At 43.0% G+C, this 21,290-nt stretch overlaps 1 protein-coding gene across 3 annotated transcripts in view; it reads right to left on the bottom strand.

Annotated features, from left to right (window-relative positions):
- The window catches only part of LOC141008489 (uncharacterized), a 61,536-nt gene that overhangs the window by 4,888 nt on the left and 35,358 nt on the right, over positions 1-21,290 (bottom strand). For all 3 annotated transcript variants that reach the window (XM_073480883.1, XM_073480882.1, XM_073480881.1), the window contains 6 exons: positions 20,390-20,480; positions 14,678-14,842; positions 4,274-4,344; positions 4,065-4,175; positions 3,817-3,914; positions 91-160 (listed from right to left, as the gene is read on the bottom strand). In XM_073480883.1, coding sequence (XP_073336984.1) covers positions 91-160; positions 3,817-3,914; positions 4,065-4,175; positions 4,274-4,344; positions 14,678-14,842; positions 20,390-20,480 — 606 coding nt within the window. The remainder of the gene's footprint in view (positions 1-90; positions 161-3,816; positions 3,915-4,064; positions 4,176-4,273; positions 4,345-14,677; positions 14,843-20,389; positions 20,481-21,290) is intronic.

Genomic DNA, 21,290 nt, shown 5'->3' with positions numbered 1-21,290 from the left:
CATTGACAAAGGTGTTGAATTGACTTTGATTGTCTTTTGGATATGTTTTTCTCAGCCAGCAGAAGTTTTGGAGAATTTGGGAAAACTTACCTTCGCTTTGAAGAGCCTCACTTCTAAGGAGCGGAAGTCCATGTCGCTGATGAGAGATCTCATAAACTCACTGGAAGTAAACAGCAAAGTGATCGTGTTATTTGATGAAACTCAGCAAAACAACATCTGAGTTTAGTTTTCAAAGATGTTCTCCATTGATTAGTACCTAGTGTGGTTCAAGCTGGATCCTACACTTCCCATAATGCATCTTTCATCACACCCCTCCTGCCTGTTGAATGTCCACGCTCTCACTTTGTAATGCAGGTTTTCTGTTGTACATTTAGTGTCAAGGTTATTTTTCAGACTTCCCAGTAGAGCTACATGTCTTAAGTGTCAAATCAGTGCAGTGCACCTTTAACATGGCCTACATTTGCCAAATCGCAATGAAAATCATTAATTTTAATCTTATAAAAGTAGTATCTGTGTTGGTAAATACTTTGGTTGCCACTCCAGACATATTAAGCCCAATGTGTTTGCGTCGGCGGCTGATTTTTTGGCGGGTCCGTCCCGTGCGATGTTGTGTTTGCAGCGTTGTGATGGTAAAGTGTTCTGAGCCCATTGTGGTTGCTCACAGTGGCCTGGCTGCCAAACAATACGTGGGCACACGTGGACATCCCGCCACAGTAACGGATAAAACTGCTCTGGTTCTGGGACAGTGGGTGTTGGGGGGGGGGGCTGGGTGAGCAGGGGTGAGCGGGGTTCGTGTGGAGGTTTAGGGAGGGGAATGAGCTACCGGGGCACACTCTGGTGCAATGTGACCACTCATGAACCAACAAAATCTAGGTCTGCTTTGGATAATTAGAGGGAGACACGACCGATTGTGTTGGGACAGACCTCTCCAGTCCAGCGTGTGGCACAGCGACGGTCGTCCCTTCTCTAACGAGCGCCCGGTGTTAATGAGCCCCTCCTCGCCGCGCGCTCAATGGCCTGTTAGAGCGAAGAATGGCCAAGCGCTGGGCCAACGAGTGCACCGCACGCCTGAGTGCTCCCCGCGCCATGATTGGCCCTTGTCCTCCAACCACGGTGCGGGCCGAGGCTTGATGGGGATGAAGCGAGACAGGGCAGCTAATGATCATTAATTGCACTTGGTTTGCAGTAAAAGAGTCCAAATGCTGGTGTGCTAAGGACACTGGCGTGATAATGGCGAGCGTAAACGAGGGGCTGGGGAACTGGTGATGGACTGGGAGGATAATAGCAGCCTAACCCATTTTCTTTTGTCGGCGCTGCTCTGGCACCCTGCTGGGGACAACACAGCAGACTTCTCGCTTACGTAACGCCCCAAAATTTTGCCGCCTTCCTCATTGGGGAGCTGGTATACAGTGAGGCGGCGGGCGCAAACATATTCTGACCTAGTTTGAATTTGACAGAATTGATAGTTGTTTTGGGATATTTTTGAGCGGGCTGCAGTGAGGAGGAGGAGGAGGAGGAAGAGGAGGAGGCGGAGGAGGGAGAGTTTGTGGCCTTGGTTCTGCCGTCTCACGTTTCCTCCAACATTAGCCCTCCTTGACTCATTTAAGTCCGGCAAATTTCCAGGAACGAGGAGACTTACAGTAACTCTCAGCTCACGCATGCATGCTCACAAGTCCAAGCAACAAGTCCCCGACCTGGACAATGACTGCAGGAATCCTGTATGGCAATGTGCTTCTTGGCAGATCATGTGACTCACCCTGAGGGTATGTGGCGCTGTGTGAGGTGGACTTGTTGGGGAGCACAATGCGACACAGGGACAGATGGGCTGAGTCAAGGGCCAAAACAGCACGGCACAGAGGGTGAGAGGTAGGCAACAAGGGAGCCGGAGAGATTAAAGACACGAGAGGGACGGACAATTAAAGTTGAAAAGAAAAGAGAGGGAAGGGGGGGAAGGGTGCAATTAGTGCGAGGTAAAACTGGACGCAGAGAAAGAAAATATAAAAATGTGATGTGGGGAGAAGCTACTCAGATTTCAAAGCCTTCCATGATCAGAAAGGCTGATTGTGTAACTACTGTAGCAGCTCATTTCTAGGATAGGATTAGAGACAACAGGATTAACTGAGACAGGTAAGAGGATCAATTTAGTTCAGCCGGGATGAGATGACAGAAGGATGCTATTGTTTTTCTCCTTGTTTCCAACGCTGATCTTCTCTCTTATTATTAAAATTGCAAAAAGGAGTTCTGTGAAAAGAGGTTTAATATGGTCATTCATTATGATTACTATAATTGCCTCTATAGAGAGGAGACACCCTGGTCTCCCTGTGCCAGTCGGTCTACAGGCCTCCTCTAACACACAACACAAAGAGCTGGCCGTAAATCAGAGGACCCATGACCCTGGCCCTGTCCTCGCTGAGAGGGAGCTCTGAGGGCTTTGGGAGCAGGCCTTGACCCTCGGAGACCTCCGGAGTAGGGTTGGCTCCACACACTCCTGTCTGTAGGAAGCTATACACCCGAGGGCAGGAACGAGGCGATGTGTGTGGGAATCTGCGGCATATGGGACGTAATGTAGAGACACAAGGCCGAGTTCAAATCAGAGGGATGTTTTCTGTCTGCGAAGGGTTCAACGCAGGGCTGCAACTATTATTGATTAATCTGCAGATTATTTTCTGGATCCATAAAATGTCAGGAAATTGTGAAAAATGCCTTTTTATGAGTTCCCACGGCCTGTTAACACCCTTAAATGTCTTTTTTTTGTTCGACCAACGGGCCAAAACTCAAACATGCTCAGTTTATTGTCATGAAGGCAAAAAAGCATCAAATCTCCTGATGTGAGAATCTGAAAGTAGTTTTGCTTTTTTGGGCATTTTTGCTTGAACACATTACTAAATCAATTATCAAAATAGTTTCAGATACATTTTCAATCAACTGACTAACTGATGGTAATGGAAAATTGTGGGGGGAATCGCTGTGCAAGAGATTAAACATTAAAGTCGTTTCTTAAAAATAAAATGTCTAAAATTTGAATATTTGCTGGTTTTCTTCCCTTAACTTTGACTTAATTGGACTTTTGGTTGGACAAAACAATTAAACTTCATTCAAACATCCATTGTACGTATCCATTTTAAAAAACTACTATAATATCTGCAGATATGGTGCTCTTCGTGAGGGCTGCAATGAGTTATTATTCTCGTTACTGATTGATCGTTTAGTCTATAAAATTTCAAAAACTTGTGAAAACTGTCCATGCAAGTTTCCAGAACTGAGAGCGATGCCTTCACCCCTTTTATCAAGTCATTTTTTTGTGATTTTATCGTTTTCTTTCTTGTCTGAAGAGATTTCCATTGTTAAGTTGATTTTCTACTTGAGACAAGTTGCAACACTGCACTTAAAAGATGTGTAGGATTCAGGATAAAACCCCAAATTTTCACATTCAGATACCTACTTTAGTTCGGCCAGGAGTCCAAAAACAAAATATATTAAATTTAAAGAGATATAAATCAGAGAAAATAAGCACATCCTCATATTGCAAAAGCTAAAACCAGAGCATGTTTTGCATTTTTTACTAATAATGTTTGTATTTCAACTGAGTCGATTAATATCAATGGATCCTTTTAGTGCTGCTGTTATCACACCCAAACTCATAACTTTGACTTCTGAAGTCACATAAAATGTTTGAAGCCGATCAAAGGGAGCCCCACACACGTCGACAAAATCAGCGGAACAAACTGAGCGTACACACTCTTATTCTTATTTATGGCAGGTCAGGGACTCCTCTTCCGCCTCCATTGAGGAGTGTGTCAGCTGATGGTCACTTACTCCATGGTGGCGATTTTCTGTGCCAGACTCGAGATCACAGCAAAGAGCCTCAGGTCCACGAGTCCATCTGTCACTCTGAAGTCCACCATCTCCAGGATCTGAAGCAAATTAAACCACAGATGAGATCATCAACGTCAGTGTGTCAGTCAGGCTATATTTACGACCATTGGAGGCTCTGATTGGTCTATTTTCTATGTGAGTGGTTGTGTACTTGTATTTGCATGTGGACAGATGAAGTAGAAACTGACCCTGTAGACGTAGATCTCCTCTTCGTCAGACAGCAGCTCTGGTGGGATGATGTTTTTAAGAGCAAGTAGAACCTGAAGGCAGGAGATGTAGCCGTCACCGTCACTGTCCTCCTGCAGAGGAAGACCATCACCATCACCATCATTGGAAGTGCTTAATATTACAGTGAGAATACCCTCAATGAAGAGGGATAAAATGTCTTTTCACTTACTGCTTCAAAAGCTCTTTTGTACTCCGCCAGCTTCTCCTGACTGAAAATGCAATACTTTGCCAAAAAGTCGACTGCAGGGAGAAGAAGCAGAAAAAACCATTAGAGCTCGATGAACCTTAACTGGACTTTGCATGGCACGAGAACAACATTTCAGTCTAAAAGTTGGATTTTGAATGATTTCCAGCTCGAGTAACAACATTCGGCCTCTCTGTGTGAGCATGTGTGTGTGTGCAGAGTGGATTAGAGCAATATTTCTCTCCTCTGGTCACACCGGGGTCATGAAGAGTGGACAATACAGGGCGAGTGGTTCACAGGGAGTCCAGTTGGCCTTGACTGGTGGGGGGGCAGAGTGGCACTTGGCTGCTGAATAGATGCTGGAGACGCAGCGGTCAGGACATTGAAATGAACCACAATATTCTGCTTTATCAGAAAGAGTGTAATGTAATCACAAATCTTATGGCAGAGGATTAGCATGATTAGCATGAATAGTGACGGATGGTCAAGATGATAAAAAGCAAGGAAAGAGACCAACTACAACTGAAAAAATGATCAACAGACAGAACTTAAATAACTATTTTGATAATCGAGAACAACAACAGCTACATCAGGATGCTGTTTGTTGACTTCAGCTCAGCATTCAGTACAATCTCACTCATGAAGCTGATTGGACACCTATTGAATGTCAAGATGTCATCTTGTTTTACAGACTGAAAGACTGATGACAATGAAAATAATTCAACGTGTACATCCAATAAAACCTTCACTCAAGTTTGTGCCTCTTTACATTTGAGACTCTTTCTTTGATTATGACGTACAAGCTACAGAAATAAGCCATTGTTTCTGTAAAACTGTTGTGTTTTTCGTGACGTTGTGACTCTAAATGACCCTTTTATCTTCATTATCCTAAAAGACTCCACTCAGACTCAAAACATTTAACCTACTTGTATTTTACAAACACTGTTCCTTATTTATTTAACTAAAAGCTAATCATTACTGTTAAAGTCTCCAATATAAAAACGATTATTACACGAGGGGGACAGACTGAGACTAACATGAATATTTCAGTAGGCAAATTTGGGAGGGAGCGCGGCTTGGAAAAAAACGGGGGTAGAAAATGGGGCTTTTAAGCTGCTGCCACTTCAATTTAGGAGATGAGAATGAGTCTACTGAATAATGGATCTATTCATTGGTTTGGAGAAGAAAGAGGAGCAACAGAGTTGATATCAGTCTGGACTTAAACCCCTGGACCTCTGGGGTTTCTCCACAGTGGCAGGGGGGCTGTTTGAATCTGCCATTTATCAGCTTAGGCCTAATCAAAACCAGGCCTTCCGTGGCCTCGTCCTTTCACATGCAAAATGTTACATTCGCATCTAGTCAACTTGACTTGTTAAAGCTTGATTGATCAAAAAAACCTGCGGGCCGGCTTCGCGCATCTGTTTGCAAATATCTGCGATGAGAAGAGGCTGCAGGACGAGGATCTGGAGTCACACATGCAGCCGCTGCTCAGCCTGGTGGGGATTTAAAAGTCCCTTCAAAAGACTCAAACACACATTGACGCGGCGGCTGCATCAGTGCGCTGGTCAATCTGCTAAAGTGAATCGGCAGCTTGTGGTAGAGAGTGAATGGATCCACCTTCTCTTTTACAACAGGCTGAGCTTCACTGACCATCTGGAGGAGAGTTAGCAGTTGACCCGGAGTGACTTCAGTCCAGAAACACACGAACATATTCATTTAAAAAAAGGACACAGATCGGTTTATTATACTCTACTGATTGGCAAGAACCAATCGGTTGTGTGTGAGGAGGTTAAAGTTGTATTATCACCATATGAGTCCATCTTTTTTCCACAGGTGCAAGAGCATTTTTTCACATGCTTTGTTGAAGTTTAATTTAAAACCTCAGGCAGCAGGAACAACTTCTTCAGGACCCTCACTGACTCTCATTCTGCCCCATGGACACAACACAGTACATCAAACTGGCAATAGACAAAAAAAGACGGTCAGACGAAAATGCGTCAGTCATTGTGCAACCCCAAACAGGAAGAGGCATTGTTTTCTCTCGTCACTATACCCAGGTAACAACGGGAAAACTGGAATAACTGTAGAAACTCTACGCTGCAAAAGATAAAAGAGTCGCTATCTCAAACTTCTGGGTAGAGAATCTCTCTAGGTAAAGACCCAATTTACCTGTTCGGGCCACAGACTAAAGAAAATGACAGCTTGAGTTTACCCAAAACTAGCAGTTTGTCTGAAATGCTGTTGTTGCGTAGATATTAAAGTCACTAGCAAAGCAGCACAGTACATAATATGAGCATAGTAGAAACGTCAGATAGGTCGGACAACCGCGTTTCACTGTATATCTTTAAATGTTACAGTTTCGACCAAAAAATTAACAAGTTTGCCAATTTCACAGATTTTCTACCTGGAAGTAACGGTTGTGTTACGTCACGGTGATTCTGTCTCTTTGCACATGTTGAGATGTTTTGAACGGGCACTGCACTACTTATATCATAAAACTAAGATACACTTTATACTATTTGCTATGACAGACACTGTGATGGTGAGAGTGTCACTACACGATTAGCGGCCCCACAAGTTCACAATAACGATATAATCAGAATATGTATAAAAAATTACAACAAAAAATGCTGTTTGTGTTGTTTACTGGCTGTTTTGTTTCTTATTTGGTAAATTAAATACACTCCAAATACAAGTGTAGGGAGGAAGAGAGAGTCTGTAACCATAACTTAAAAAAAAGTGCACAAAAAGGACAATTACACCAAATTAATAGTGAAAAGTGAAATGTGGCAAACTCCACAAGGCCTAAAATCTGGGCTGGCTTAGTCACAGAATATTATTATCACTTATATTGTGTATTACTGACACTATGTATATAAATATTTCATTTTTAACATCACAATTATTGTCAATATCGCGATACGCAACACTCCTATTAGGAACATATAGTTATAGTTCAAGAGAGTTCAAACTCAACATCAGTCCTGACCTCAGCCTCGCCTGTCGTGGTCTGCACTGCTGCTGTATACAACACACACACACACACACACACACACTGTGGACCTGCAGTGGTGCTGGAGGAGGTCGGGGGGACCCTGGCTGAGGGGAGCACTCCGTCAGGGAATCATCTGGACAAAAGGTGCAGTGGAGTGAGAGATTGAGGGAGGAAGCGAGGGCGGGTGGAGGAGCGGGACAAAGCCGAGGCAGTAAAGCCTCCTGCCTGATAGCCTTATCTGATTCCACTCCAGCGCTTGATGGCTTTTTTTTCACCCTGCCTTTAAAGCGCACAGGTTGTGCCTTTGGTGTGAAGCCTAGCAGAAAATGTTAATCAAGAGAGGGACTGTGTGGAGAAAGGCGAGAGAAAGGGGAGAGTCACTCTGCTGAGGCCATAATCTGTAATGAGACCGAGGCGATTCAGTTGCAATTGAGAGAGGAAGAATGGGGCCATGATGATGATGAGCAGGGAGGTTCACTCTTTCACTGGCGTTTGTTTTTCTGTTTTGTTCCTTTTCTCTGGCGGAGTCACTGCTCGCGCACCGGTCCGCAGGCTGCAAACAGCCGCGGGTCACAACTCATTTAACACACACACTTGGACGTCATTTTCAATGTCTGCAGCTGACAGATGAAAAACACTGCTGACTGCTCGTCTGACAACTATTGGTACTCATCTGTGTATGATTTATATCTCCCACTGTGACCTCCATGATTTCACGGTAGCCTACTGCCTGGAAGGTAGCACCTAGCAGCAAAAGTTGTTTATTTAGTGGTCAGATTTGTTTATCAATTATCTCAGATGGTTCCTTATTGAATCATAATTTTACTATTTTAAGATTGAGTTTATTAGGGTAAATTACTGGATATTTTAGAAGTGTGGCTCCTTTTAAAAAAGTGGATGCTTTTTGAAACAAGGCGTCAGAATAGTATAGTCTTGGTATAGGATGAAAACCTCAGGAATCGGCGGCAATACTACTGAAAATGTGTTAAAACGATAACCTTTTGAGTTCAGTATGCACACATAGCTGTCAAGCACGAAATGTATTTGTATGTAAGTTTCAATCTGTCAGTGTATATTCATATTTATATCTAAATCAGCCTAATATAACACATTAATATACAATTTAACACATTTAAGTGTGAGATGTTTAACCACCAGAACACATGAAGTACTTTTAAGTCAAACACTGAGAAGGCAGCTACTGAGATCTGCTACGCTAGCTGATGTCGAGCAGGAGATTAGTCGTCTTTTCCTTCTCCATCATAAATTGATTCAGCTGCTGCCTCATTTAATCATGTGAGATAAAACTGAATATCCAAAATGTCAAGAGATCAAAGTAGATATTTTTCATGTACATATAACAACTAAGGTAAAATCAACAACTAGAGTTAGCTTTAGTTTATCTAATGCTATCTCACAGGCTAGGCCTCTTACTTTAGCTGTCTAGTTAGCCATCAGTGAAAATGGGTAAACTGTGTTTTGGTTTAATTTACAGCTCCATTAGCTTTGGCTATAACCAAATGTTATTTCACTTTATTTAAGACAAACTGTGACTTTCTCGACTTGCAAAATTATCTTATAACTTCACAAACATCATATGTGTGACTCACGGCAAAGTTTAGTTTAAGTTTAGTGAAAGTTTTGTTTAAAATCATGTTCATCTCCCTCAAGGTATTTGCTCTACTGACCAGTGAGGTGCCTGAATTAAAAATAAAACAGTTTATTAAACCTTCATAAGTGACTTGTCAAACCGTGTCAGAGCGAGGATGCAATTTATAACACACACACAAAGACACACACAGGGGTCTATTGTATCTCTAACGAGTTCACTTTGTTTGTTGCTCTCTTTCCCGCTTAATCCCAGACTTTTGTCTCTGCTCATCATCACACTGTATAAAGTGTCCTATAATTCCTTTAACAAAGGTCACATTCAGCAGTGGAGAGGAGGTGACCCCCTTTTTTAATAGCAGGAGAATGTCAGAGTGCAACATGCCCCACATATACAGCCCTAAAATATGTGATTAAGAGCGCGAATATAGAGCAAATAGCATTCACACACACGGAGATAAACAGAGTCTAAACCGATCTCTAACCGCTGATATTCTATGAGAAATGGGTTTATGGGATGTTTTGGGTTTAAGTGATTAAATATGCGATGATCCTGTAAATCTACCGCCCTCAATGGGACGAGACAAAAGCCATAAAAATATGAAGTGTGTTGCTGTAAGATAAGGAGGTGAGAGGTCTGAGCGCCAAAGCGGACCTGTAAACCAGGCCAAGCGTGTCATTTCACAATAGTATAGAATGAGGTATTGTTGGCTGTTTTGAACCGGTGCCGAATCAAAGGTAAAGATCGATATCTTATCTGATGAAGGTGTTCCAGGAAAAACACTGGACTGTAGCAGACCAGCAGGAGGTGAGGTAGAAGAGAGCGAGCAGGTTTCCAGGCTGATAAAAGCAGTCAGACGAGCCACGCGTGCGCATGGAGAGTAGATTACATGTGGTTTGAGCTGTTTCGGCCGTTGTGCAGATGTGTTAATGATCTCTACTCTACATCTGATCATCAGTTTACCGAGCAGTAAACTTTATACTCCGTCCACTTACATGAGTTTGATGAAATGTAAAATGTAAATCACCATTATGTAACACTACACCTGGCAGTGGTGACGCATAGTGGTGATTCCCATGTGTCAGGTGTCTCAAGTTACTGCTCACTACACGGCAAACTACTAAGTGTTTAGAGAACAGAGTGAGTCAGTGAGGGAGGTTTTGAGTGCAGGTTTTTCATGTTTTCACTTTTTCTTTTGATCTGCGACACAAAAGCGATTTAGATTCTACTTTTATTCAATGTTGTAAAACAATAAAACAGGAGAATTGAGGCGCAGCAAACCTCTTGTGGTCGTGGTAATAATGACTGTCCTTTCTCAGAGGCAAAGATGGAAGTAGCGTGATGTTGCTCTCCTGCCGCAAAACCGTGTAGTGTAGACCGACCGTGACGTCATCTATCTGTGAATGCACTTCGAGTTTGGCATCTTTGTTTTTGGGACAAGAAACTCATCAGAAAACATTTTAACTGAGGTAATAAATCAAGTGAGAAGTAGGGTCATTTTCTCATAAGCTTACATACAATCAGACTTCTTTTTGAAACCAGTGGAGTCGCCCCCTGCTGGCCATTAGAAAGACTGCAGGTTTAAGGCACATCCGCATTTATACTTCCCGTATTTAATAGTCAGTGAGCAAAATGTGATGTTTTGCCATGACCGTGATCTCCTTCTAATCGAACCAAACAGTTTTAGTTTCCTAAACTTAACACATAAAGATATAAACCCACAGTTTTACAAATAGCGAGGTGGTACATGAATATTCAGGGTGTCTCACTGGTAAATAAAATAATCTTTTCAGAGCAGAATTTGGCAACGTGTGCTGGTTTCACTTGAGTGGGCACTACAATGTAAAAGCGGGTGACAGTATTTGGCAGCATTCTCCCGCAACCCCGTTGTTGCTCCATGAAAACACGAGTCCTCCCCCTCACTTTCTCCAAAAAAGCCTGAGAAGAGTATGTGTGTGTTTGTATGTATGTGTGTGTGTTGAAGTGGGGGGAGTGGGGGGTGGCGAGGAAAACAAACAAAGACACACGTAGTGGCCACACTCCTGTCTCTGGCTGCACGCCATCGGCCTCACCACAAACCACAACTTACGCTTTCTGCACACACGCCTACGCCCAATCAGCTCCTGCGGCAGATCCACACTGATATGCCCCCAGAGTCCAAATCATCTGCTTGTATTGCAATACCAGATCTCCAGAGATAACCTCACAAAGCAAAATCATCTGCTATTATTGCCCCGCCGCTCCTTGACATTGTGCCATTAATAAGGCCATTGTGGAAGGGCGCTCTCTGTTTGGACACCGTATAATAGACTCTTTGACAGATTTACTTTGCTCTCTCTCCCTCTTCCCTTCCCCTTTTCTCTCGCTCGTGAATACAGCGGGCATATTCCACGCTGCTGCTCATCAACAGACGGGCTGTTTGTTTGCCCAGTCATTCTGGACTGATGGTAAATACATAGAGGTATTCCAGACCAAAGGCTGAGCAAACAGGGGGTTACATAAAGGCACTGTACCAGAACACACACTAGAGACATCCTCGCACACACACACACACACACACACACACACACACACAAACACCTCACACTATTGACGTCAGCTCCCTTCATCTCTCTTTTAAAGCGACTGGTCTTTCTTGTTCACTCCGTCGGCCTTATTTCTCTTTGTTTTGTTTTTTTTTTAAGCTCATTGAAAACAACAATTAGTCCTGATCTCCGCCCACAGGTAGAAGACAGTGATGTAGGCTGGAGGTGGTGTTGGTGGTGGTGGTGGTGTTGGTGGGTGGGTGGGGTCAAAAGAGGCCGGCTTCAAGGCCGCCAGGTGTTCCATATCAACGTCGACATTCATCAGAGAGCCGCAGAGTCCCTCACATACACCACGCTGGTTAACAAGCACTAGCTGCTGCTGCTGCTCTGTGGCAACACAAAGGAGACCACAGCTACTTGACATCAGTGTCACCCTGTTCTCCATCCACTTACAGTCTGTTCAGAGTGGGCTGTTCTCCACAGTCACACATCATGGGACCAAATTGGGCTTTATAGTCCATAAAAAGGGTGTTTAAATGATCGAAATTTCAAAAAAATACTTCTTTAATGCAATTCAACCTGTTCCTATTTTTAAATGTACTACAAGGAACTTTTACCTGGTTATAAACAGCCTCAATTTAAAACTGATGTTTCTATGTGGTCTACATAAGCAAACGAGACCATGAGCGAGAAGATTTCTATATAGATATTCTGGATGCCTGTCCTTGTGTTGGATCCCAAAAATCAAAACATGCTGATTAATTTTTTATGGTGGCAGGTTGACGATTAATTGAGGAGTCTCCTGTGGAAAGAGACTGTCTGTAGTTTTTGCTTTCTTCATGATAGCTGCTGCGATCAATCAGCACGTTTGACAGTTGCTTGTTTATTACAGTGTTTGCAACATGTTTACAGTAAATAAATGAACTGAAGTACTTCAGGTAAGTACACAGTACGGAGGTAAAGTACACAGTACGGAGGTAAAATCACGTTGAATGCCTGTAATGCCTTTAATTAACAACTATAGATGATAATAACAAAGTAAAGAATCAACTGTTAACTCCCAACACGAGCCACATGGCACACGGCTGAATGGATGAATGGTGGCAGAGTACAGGAAGTTATAGGTGTGTGTGTGTGTGTGTGTGTGGGTGGGTGTTCTCTATTTTGGGAATCCTTTGGCAAGTGGTCAGCGTTGGACCGAAAAGAGACAATTATGAGCAGTTAGGCTCTTTCAGAGACTAATGAGGAGGCACAGTTACAAGTGTCTGGACAAGAGCTAGCCAACACACACACACACACACACAGGAACACTTTTGTGTGTGTATGTGCAAGGACACACACACACACGACGAAACAAAGGAACCATGGCGAATATTCAGGAGTGAAAAATTAGAGATTGTACCAGGACAGTCTTAGTAAACACACCTCACCCATAAACAAGAGCACAGAGAGCACAGTGTCTTTCTCTGAAGAATACCTCAGACACACACATATACACACACAAACACAAACTGATGTATAATTGTTTGGCTAGTATTATGAGAAACTTCATTACACGTCCTCAAAGTCTAATGTGAATGCCCTCGATAGTCGGAACAACTTGGAAAGTCGGGGAAAACTTTGAGTTGACGTCATATGACGCTGAAACACGATGGACGAGAGTAAACATTGGGTTGATGGTAAGAAACTTTTACCAAAGTCATGTTAAAAGCGACAATGTCAACCTCGTGGTCTCGCTAGAGGAGAAAGCAGCAGGATTCATCCTCTGGGGAGCGTGAATGTCTGTACCTATTAGCATGTCTAAAAAATGGGTGAAAATTGGATAATAAATGAAAAATACTGAAAGAGAAATAAGATTTAAGTTTAGCATTTGAGGAGTTCTGATACATAATCAGCATTTTTTTTTTTCCTTTAGTTTTCTATTAGTGGAAGCATTTTCTGAACTGTCCTCAGCTTGTTTCCTGTAATCTTTGGTGTCTTCTTTTACACTTTGGTGCATGTTGAGCAAAGTTATGCAACTTTAAGATGTGTGGGGACATAAAATAAGTTCAAACCGATCTGTTCCTTTAGAAAATAAGGTAAAATTACTCTGATCTTATCCTTATTGTAAACCACCAACTCTAAACCAAAGCTGTAGCCTGATAAACACCCCTTAAGAGGGCAAAGATGACTTTACTTTGCAAGAACTGTCATATATATAAAACTCCAGATTACAATGACACACACTCACACTAACCAAAGCTTTCCATTAGTAATAACCTCGCTGCAGAACAGTGAAGCCAGCTGCAGGGTTCTTCATCCTGCTTGACTACCGTCTGAACAAACCTGTCCAATCAGTCCCATTCACGGCTGCCAGCACTCACGGGAGAACTCTGACCTGGCTGACCTCTGCGGAGGGCCGGCCCCTCAGCCTTGACCTGAGGTGTGGATGCTTATTGTCAGACCCACCGGCCCCAAGCGCTCTCACAAAGGCTTGGACGCCAGAAATTAGGCACTTGAGGGAAACTGGAGAACATCCTGGCCAAACTCCTATTCGCAAAAAAGGCAATTCTAAAAAATCAAGTGCCGTAATTGAGGGGGGAAATTTTAAGAGTCGAGAGGAGCGTTGGTAAATGTGTCGGGTGTTTGTGTTTTTCCTCACATGGTCTATTGTGTGAACAGGAGGTAAAGAAGAGTGTTGGCAGGCAGAGATGGATTCAGGGGGACCTATTATGCTCTTTTTCCAGCTCTTTATTTTTTTCCGGGACTCCACGAGAGTAGCTTTGCAGGATTCACAATTTAAACTTTACTTATATTGGCCCTTTATGAAGGCACCACTGTGTATTCTCTGTCTGAAAAACTCTGCATCAGCTCATTCCTCCCTAAAAGCCCACTTTCTTCTGACTGAACAAACTTTCACAAGCCTGTCCAGGGCTGGCACCCTCAGATAGGATAGCAACATGAGCACCGAGTCATCTTCTTAGGCCGAGCCTCACTGTTTATTCTACAAAAACACAATTTCTTAACTTCCTTTGCCATTTTAAAGACTAAATGATTAATCTAGTTGATTAATAGTTGCTGCTCCAATCAGGACATGGAAACAACGAAAGTTAAATGTATTTACTTGACAAAGTGAGCTCAGTGTGAGACCTCTAAGCTGCTCATTACCATTAAAGATGCAGCTCTACGATAAAGCACCAGGATTCTGGCTTGCAAATCGCCAAAGTTTCGTTTTTCGGACACCAAATATTCGTTTTTTAGTCGAGGATAAATAAACTCACAGTCCTCAAAGTTGGAGCGACCTTTGTTGCCGTTTGCCTGACGAGGCCTGTGGTCCTGCAGTTTGGACATCATGCTCAGCGCCTTAGTTTTCCTCTCCTCCATCCTTCTATCCTTCTCTACGGTGCTGTGGTCTCTCCATGTGCCCCCTTCATCTGTACTGGACCCTGAGAGCAGAGAGATACAACATAAAAATACAGAAGTCTTACATCTAGTAGTCTTTTGCTCGATCTGATAGGAATTTAACAGTTGGGTAACTGTTGGGTAGTAAAGGGGCAACTTTTTAAATATAAACACGACAATAACCAAGTGCTGAACAAGGGGAACCACATCTATATTCATGGTCGTTTAAGTGGAAGTAGCCACTTAGTAAAAAGCACTAAAAACCCATTTCTGTTCCTTTAATAAACACTAATTCTCGTCACATTGTTCTGCTAAACGCCACATTCACGTCTCCCATCAGCCCTTTCAGACTCTCACTAAGGAACGGACGCTCTGCCTGAAACTCAAACAACCGTGCATTTTGTCACTGACCAGCCAATTAAGGGTCCCATTATCTCTGAGTATAAAGTCCACTGAATACACGTCTTGGTGTAGCAGAGCAGAGACAAAGAGCTCCATCAATGCAGTCTTGAGCTTAAGGAGGTCTCAGATTGTCTTCTGCAACAGTTTCCATTAGAGTTTCGGACTCTTTTCTTCATGCTACTTTTGCAAAAACGTGAATGTTGCTTGTGTTAGCGCATGAGCGATAATTCAAAATGTGATACATTTGGAGATGGCTCTATTCATTAGGAGGAGACAGCTTGACCAGCAGATTCATCAAGCCGTCCAAAACGTGGTGCCGTGGATTCATTTGTCCCGTCAGCGAGCGCGCAGAGGTCAGCAGCCCAGATTGATGGAGCCATGTCTCATTTGACAGGCCGTCTTCCACCACGCTGCACACAATCACACGCTCCCGTCGGCCCCTCGTGTCCACGCTCGAGTCTCAATGTCACCAAAACAGACGACAGGATGAGGAATGTGTTCATCTTCAGAGCGCAGAATTCATCATTTCTTTCATATGCAACATAAACCAAATGTCTGGGATTTCTAGAGTGACATCATGATGGATGTGAAGATACTAGTTGACCAAAGAGGTGATTGTGGAAAGACACTACTGGTGACTTCTCCTTTGGATGAAGTATGTTTTCTTAGTTCTATAATGAGAGGAACTTAAATTCAGAAGGTGCTTGGTGGTGTTTTTCTGTTTGATTAGGAAAATATGTGTAAGAATATTTCCTTTTTTGACATTTATGTGAGTTTATTACCTTCGCCAAGGAGCTTACGTTCTCACCCGGGTCCGTTGGTTGGTTGGTTGATTGGTTTGTTGGTTTGTCAGCAGGATAACACAAAAAATACTGTATGATTTCAACGAAACCTGGATAGATCCAGAAATGTGTTTCTTACTTTCTTCAACATTGCAAGATAGGTTTTTTTTATTTATCTTGCTGGTATCTATGAGTGAATACAAAAGCTACACCGCTAGATGCCACAAAACCCTATAAACTGGACTTTTAAACAGAAAACAAAACATTAGGTTTCTTTTCAGAGGTATCATCTGATGTTTCTCTGGAAGTTAGTGCCAGGTGATCAAATGAAATGCACTGTTACCTTGAGTAAAATTACAGATTTCTCTGGGTTTAAACATTGTAGGAAACATTTGGCATAATGTAACAAATTTATGACAAAGCTTGAGTCTTTTTGGGACATTTTCATGTGGAAATGTTTCATATTTTTATCTTTAACTGGTTAAAATCTATTCGTCCACACAGCTTCTGTAAAGTACAATCTTTTAAAGCAGGGTGAAAACAAATTATTCAGGATTTGGTTTCCTTCTTTTGAAACCCTCCTATCCTAACCTCCACCGTGGTCTAATCCATGAATGCACCGCAGTGATTACTGGTCAGTTCAAGCTGGAAACAAGAGCCCATCTAAAACACACAGAGCAGGTTACCATACCAACCGCAGCATCTGAACGCAGCAGATAGCTGGATTTGGCTGCGAGCGGCCGAGTCAAATCCCCTCGCTGATTCCGAAAAGGCCGCTGGAGACAATAAACACACACACACCGCCCACACTCTCTCCAACACACACTGCCTGCCCTTTACCATCCAGCGCACCAGGCAGAGGCAAGAAGGTTGGACTTGTATCTCTTTCTTTGCATGTTTGAGAAAGGGATGAGCATCAGCTAGACAATCAGCATGCCGAGGCTATTCACTGATGCCACCCAGAGCCTGCACTCCTCTATCTCCCGAAAGAATGGGCAGAATGGGAGCGGGGTGGAGTAAAAAGGAAAATCCTCGCCAATTTATTATTCATGGGGAGGGGATTTTCCTTTCAGGGCTCCTTTATCGAAGCCTTTCCCAACACGTCACCGCTCTCTATCAGCCCTGACAAGTGCCAATCAAAGGGCTTGAGTCCAGGTTTTTGGGGAAGCGCTGGAGGATTTCGGAGACAATAGCCAATGAGTCCACAGCAGCGGTGGCTTAGAGACAATGGTGACATGGCTACACTGTCAGTGTGTGGTCCTCTGGGGGGGAAACGATCCTCGCTTAGTACACGACTAATCTTTACTTGCACCATCTCTGTCTTTCTGGAGCTTAATCTGTCCCGTAGCTTCCTCAGCTTCCTGGAACAATCCAACAGGGTCAGTTCAGATTAGTGCTCTTTGTGGCCCCGCACATCACTACATTCATTCGGACGCTAACATCTTTAGTAGCAGCTGAATGCTAAACACTGGAGTGAGCGCAGAGTGACCGGGGCAGCAAGGGAAACAGTCATGAAACAATTATGAGGGGAGGGATAATCCTACCTATGAATTCCTGATGAGCAAATCCGGACAGAGGTCTTATCATGAGCCTCACTGGGGAGCAGGAGAATCTTATCACAGCTGATTTCTGGCTTCAGATTAATCTCAGGATTGCTAAACCATTGTTGATGGCAAAAACAAAGTCTCTTTCAATAAATCAGTTCAATAAATATGGAATAATCTATCAATTATATAATTTATTCTGATCTGTTTTGGGTGTTTTTTGTGTGTTTTTTTGGAGCATTGTGTCTCTGAAAGGTTTTGTTTTCATTTTTATGGCACGTTGTTGTTTTATGTATACTTATTATTTGTATTTTTTGTGGCTGAAACATGAAAGTAGACTCCAGGAAGATGAGAAACCAATCTGTGGAAGCTAATGGGGTCCTATCAACCCTCGAAGACCTGGAACATTTGGGGCACCTGACTCTCCTGTATTTATTTAGTTTCTCCCACCCTATACTAGCAGTCAGCATCAGTTGTCATACATCATTTGATTCAGCAGAACGTTAAGTTTCAGTCTGGCTCATTAAAAGTCTCAATTGTCCTTTTGCTTTGTCCGAGAATTGATGAATGAAAGTCTATCAACTCTGGCTTGTTCAACAGCTAGTCGGTAGTCGGAGTAGATTTAAATGTACCTTTATATAACACAAACAAAAATGTCTTGCATTTTTGCTGATAAATACTCAAATGATTAATTTAATTTCTCACAAACCAGCACAACTGTCAACCGTTCTTCCCTAAATCTAAATGTAAATCAGCAGTTAGTCGTGTGAACTTGGTGTCACAAACCCATTTTCTCAACCGTCTCATATACATTGAGTCGTAATGGGGTCACTCCCTCCATTACTTTAGAGCCCCATTCAAAGGTTGAACTGCTCTCACCTCCAGGGTAACCGAATCTCACCTATCCACACAAAGACATGCCACACACTGGGCATCTTTAAGTCACTGTGTGACCTCAGGCGTGACCTCTCCACGCCCTGCTGATGACCCCCTCACTCCCTCCTCTTCCCCCAGAGTGTGACCATGCATTTGGCCTCTAAGAGGTCAAAGCACACAAGCCATCACCAGAATCCTCTGGGCGACATCTTTTTTTCCTGAGTTTGTTTAATTCTTATAGGGCAGTTAAACAGTTAAAGACTAGTTTTAAAATCTGTAAGGAAATAAACAACCTGCATTTAAAAGCTGAGGGGAATTCAGCCATTGTATGTTCTGACAAAAGCTGTACATTGTATACATTTAACAAGCTAATAAATCAATCATTCTCTATATTAAAAAGCTCTTAAATCACTCTGTCCTGCAACACTTTGCAGATTAGAGTCCACGTTTTTGGAAAGATTTAAGTAAAAACAGAAAAATACAGCTCAGAAGTTCTGGGTGCCCCGACAGCAGCTTGCTTATGCTCCTAAAATATTAAATACCACTGTGATGTAACTCTAACTCTGATGAGGTATATGATCTGCTGCTTTCTGCTGTTCCCTGTTGGCTGGTGTGTTCGTGACTAAGAGCATGACACAAGAAAAACAAAACAGACATTGTCTCTTGGCAATGTGAACAGGGACAATAACCTATTTTTAGCAGGTTTACTCACATTAAAAAAACCTGCACATGCACACTGATTTTGTTGTAAAATGCAGCAGATAACCCGTCTTAGTCCTGAGGCTCTAAAAATGCAAGATCCTACGATTCCCATAATGCAACTCAGTAACATTTCCTTCAACTGCCTTGGTCCTTTCCTCTGACTTTTCTCTCAAGTAATGATAATCTAATATCAGGAAAACATTTAGTATAGAAAGATACTGGAGCACATGAATTAAGGCAGCAAACTTATTCAATGACTAATATTTTGATGCCACGTGTGTCTTCATCTGATTCTGACGAAGCCCTGACAAGCAGGGAAGTTACTAACGTTAACTCACTTAAACACACACTATATAATCGAGCCTGAAAGGGGTAAAAATTAACGTGTTCCCCCTCTGTTGTGTTTTCATCACAGTTTTTCATCAGAGCTGGAGCTGATACCCTTTAAGGACTGCAGGATCATTTGATGTGGGAGTGAATGCGGATGCTGATTATACACATTTGCATTGAAGTTAGTGGATGCCAGTGGGTTTTTTTGTCCGGTGTTAAAGGGGTAAAAGACAGAGTGTTTTTTAAGCCATGCAGCCTTGGTACTTGACGTCAACCATGTTGGATTAGAAGACATATCACTGTACCTTTGGTCTAAACGGTTAGCTGCAGCTCGGCACAGCCTCAGACACATCAATCTCTGATGTGATGGATGCATTTTGACTTTCTTCAGGAATACAGCAAACCATGGACCATTAACGTCAGAGAACAATGACTGATAGGTGAGAAAAGTGTGACCGCAGTCTGACGATGACGGGAGGAAAAAGAGTCAGCTATTAGCTCGAGGGTGTCTCTCCACTTCCATGTGGTGACAGCACTCCTGACCTTTTTCCCGTCTTTCCTTCCAGTGTTTGCGTTCTCGTACAGTAAGCGCTGCCTCTGAACCATCACTCATGAATGTACACAAGCCAGCCACACAGGAGAAGGTGATACTTGGAGCCAGCTGGCCCCTACTGAGGATTATCGGGCTTAAGTGTACCGGAGGCAAGGGAGCGCTAAACACAGCGCTGACAGTGAGGAGACAATGGCTCCTAATAAACCAGAGCTGACAGGGACTGAGTGGGCTTTTACCGGATCAGACGCTAATGGTTGAAGACAGGCTCTTGTATTGATTAAGTATTGTTGTTATAGGCTCTTAAGCAAGAGCGCCAGTTTTAATAAAGAGGTGATATGACATAACAGCACACACAGATCAAGAAAATAATCATTGTCAGAGTAGATGTAAGGGATACAGTACCAGGAGAAGAGGCGGATCTGAACATGTCATGTGATGGACTCGGGTCTATGATCCAAGAGGACGGTGAACCAGAACCTCCTTCAGACTGATCCTGCAAGGAAATAGAAGACGGGATAAAAGTCTAGTGACAGATCGCCCACATTGTGATAGAGTTGGCCTGCTGTCGGCTGCAAAGTCTGCACATTTTCTGGGCGTATGGCAACTTCTGGAATTAAAAGCCGTGTTTATTTTCTGTGTACATGAATCTGGGCAAGTAGTCAAGAAGTCGCCATTACTGCAGTGGCATAATAACACATCAGGATGGGTGGGGTTTTAATAAATTTAGCGTTATGAATGAAGAATTTAGTGTCGGACTATTTCTTGGCTGGGAGCGGTGACTTCCCGGGGTGTTTGCCGGTTGCCTTGCAACCTCAGAATGATGAAAAGACTTCAGGAATTTGATTGGATTGGTATTTTCTCATCTCAAGAAAGCAAATAAGCATTTCAAGTTAAAATGTCAAACTATTCCTTTAAAACTCCAGGGTTTCTATGTCGCATAACTGAGAGGATCTCACAGCTTCCAAACGGGAGTGTACAGAGATTTAAAACGCCTCTATCCAAGAACCAGAGCCAGCAGCTCCTCCCACTCCCCGACTCAAAACATACCATTGGTTTATCAGTTTCTCCTCTTTATAAATAATCCAGTGTGCGGACACTTGGTTCAGTGAGGAACATTATGCAAATGATGGTATGAATCCAGCTCCGAAGCACTCCAGCTCGTCATTGTGGTTTGGCATAATTGCAGGGGGCTTATGAGTCTCATTCATGCTTTTCAGGGGCTCTCTCTCATCCGTCATAAAGGGGAGATTAATCGTAGATCACGTGGAGCACCTGCGTCCATTCCGCTGCAGCCCAGCATGCA

Source organism: Pagrus major, chromosome 14 (genome assembly GCF_040436345.1).
Source record: "Pagrus major chromosome 14, Pma_NU_1.0".
Classification (NCBI taxonomy): Eukaryota; Metazoa; Chordata; class Actinopteri; order Spariformes; family Sparidae; genus Pagrus; species Pagrus major.
The sequence above is the reverse complement of the archived record's forward strand: the minus strand, read 5'-3'. Positions and strand labels throughout refer to the sequence as shown.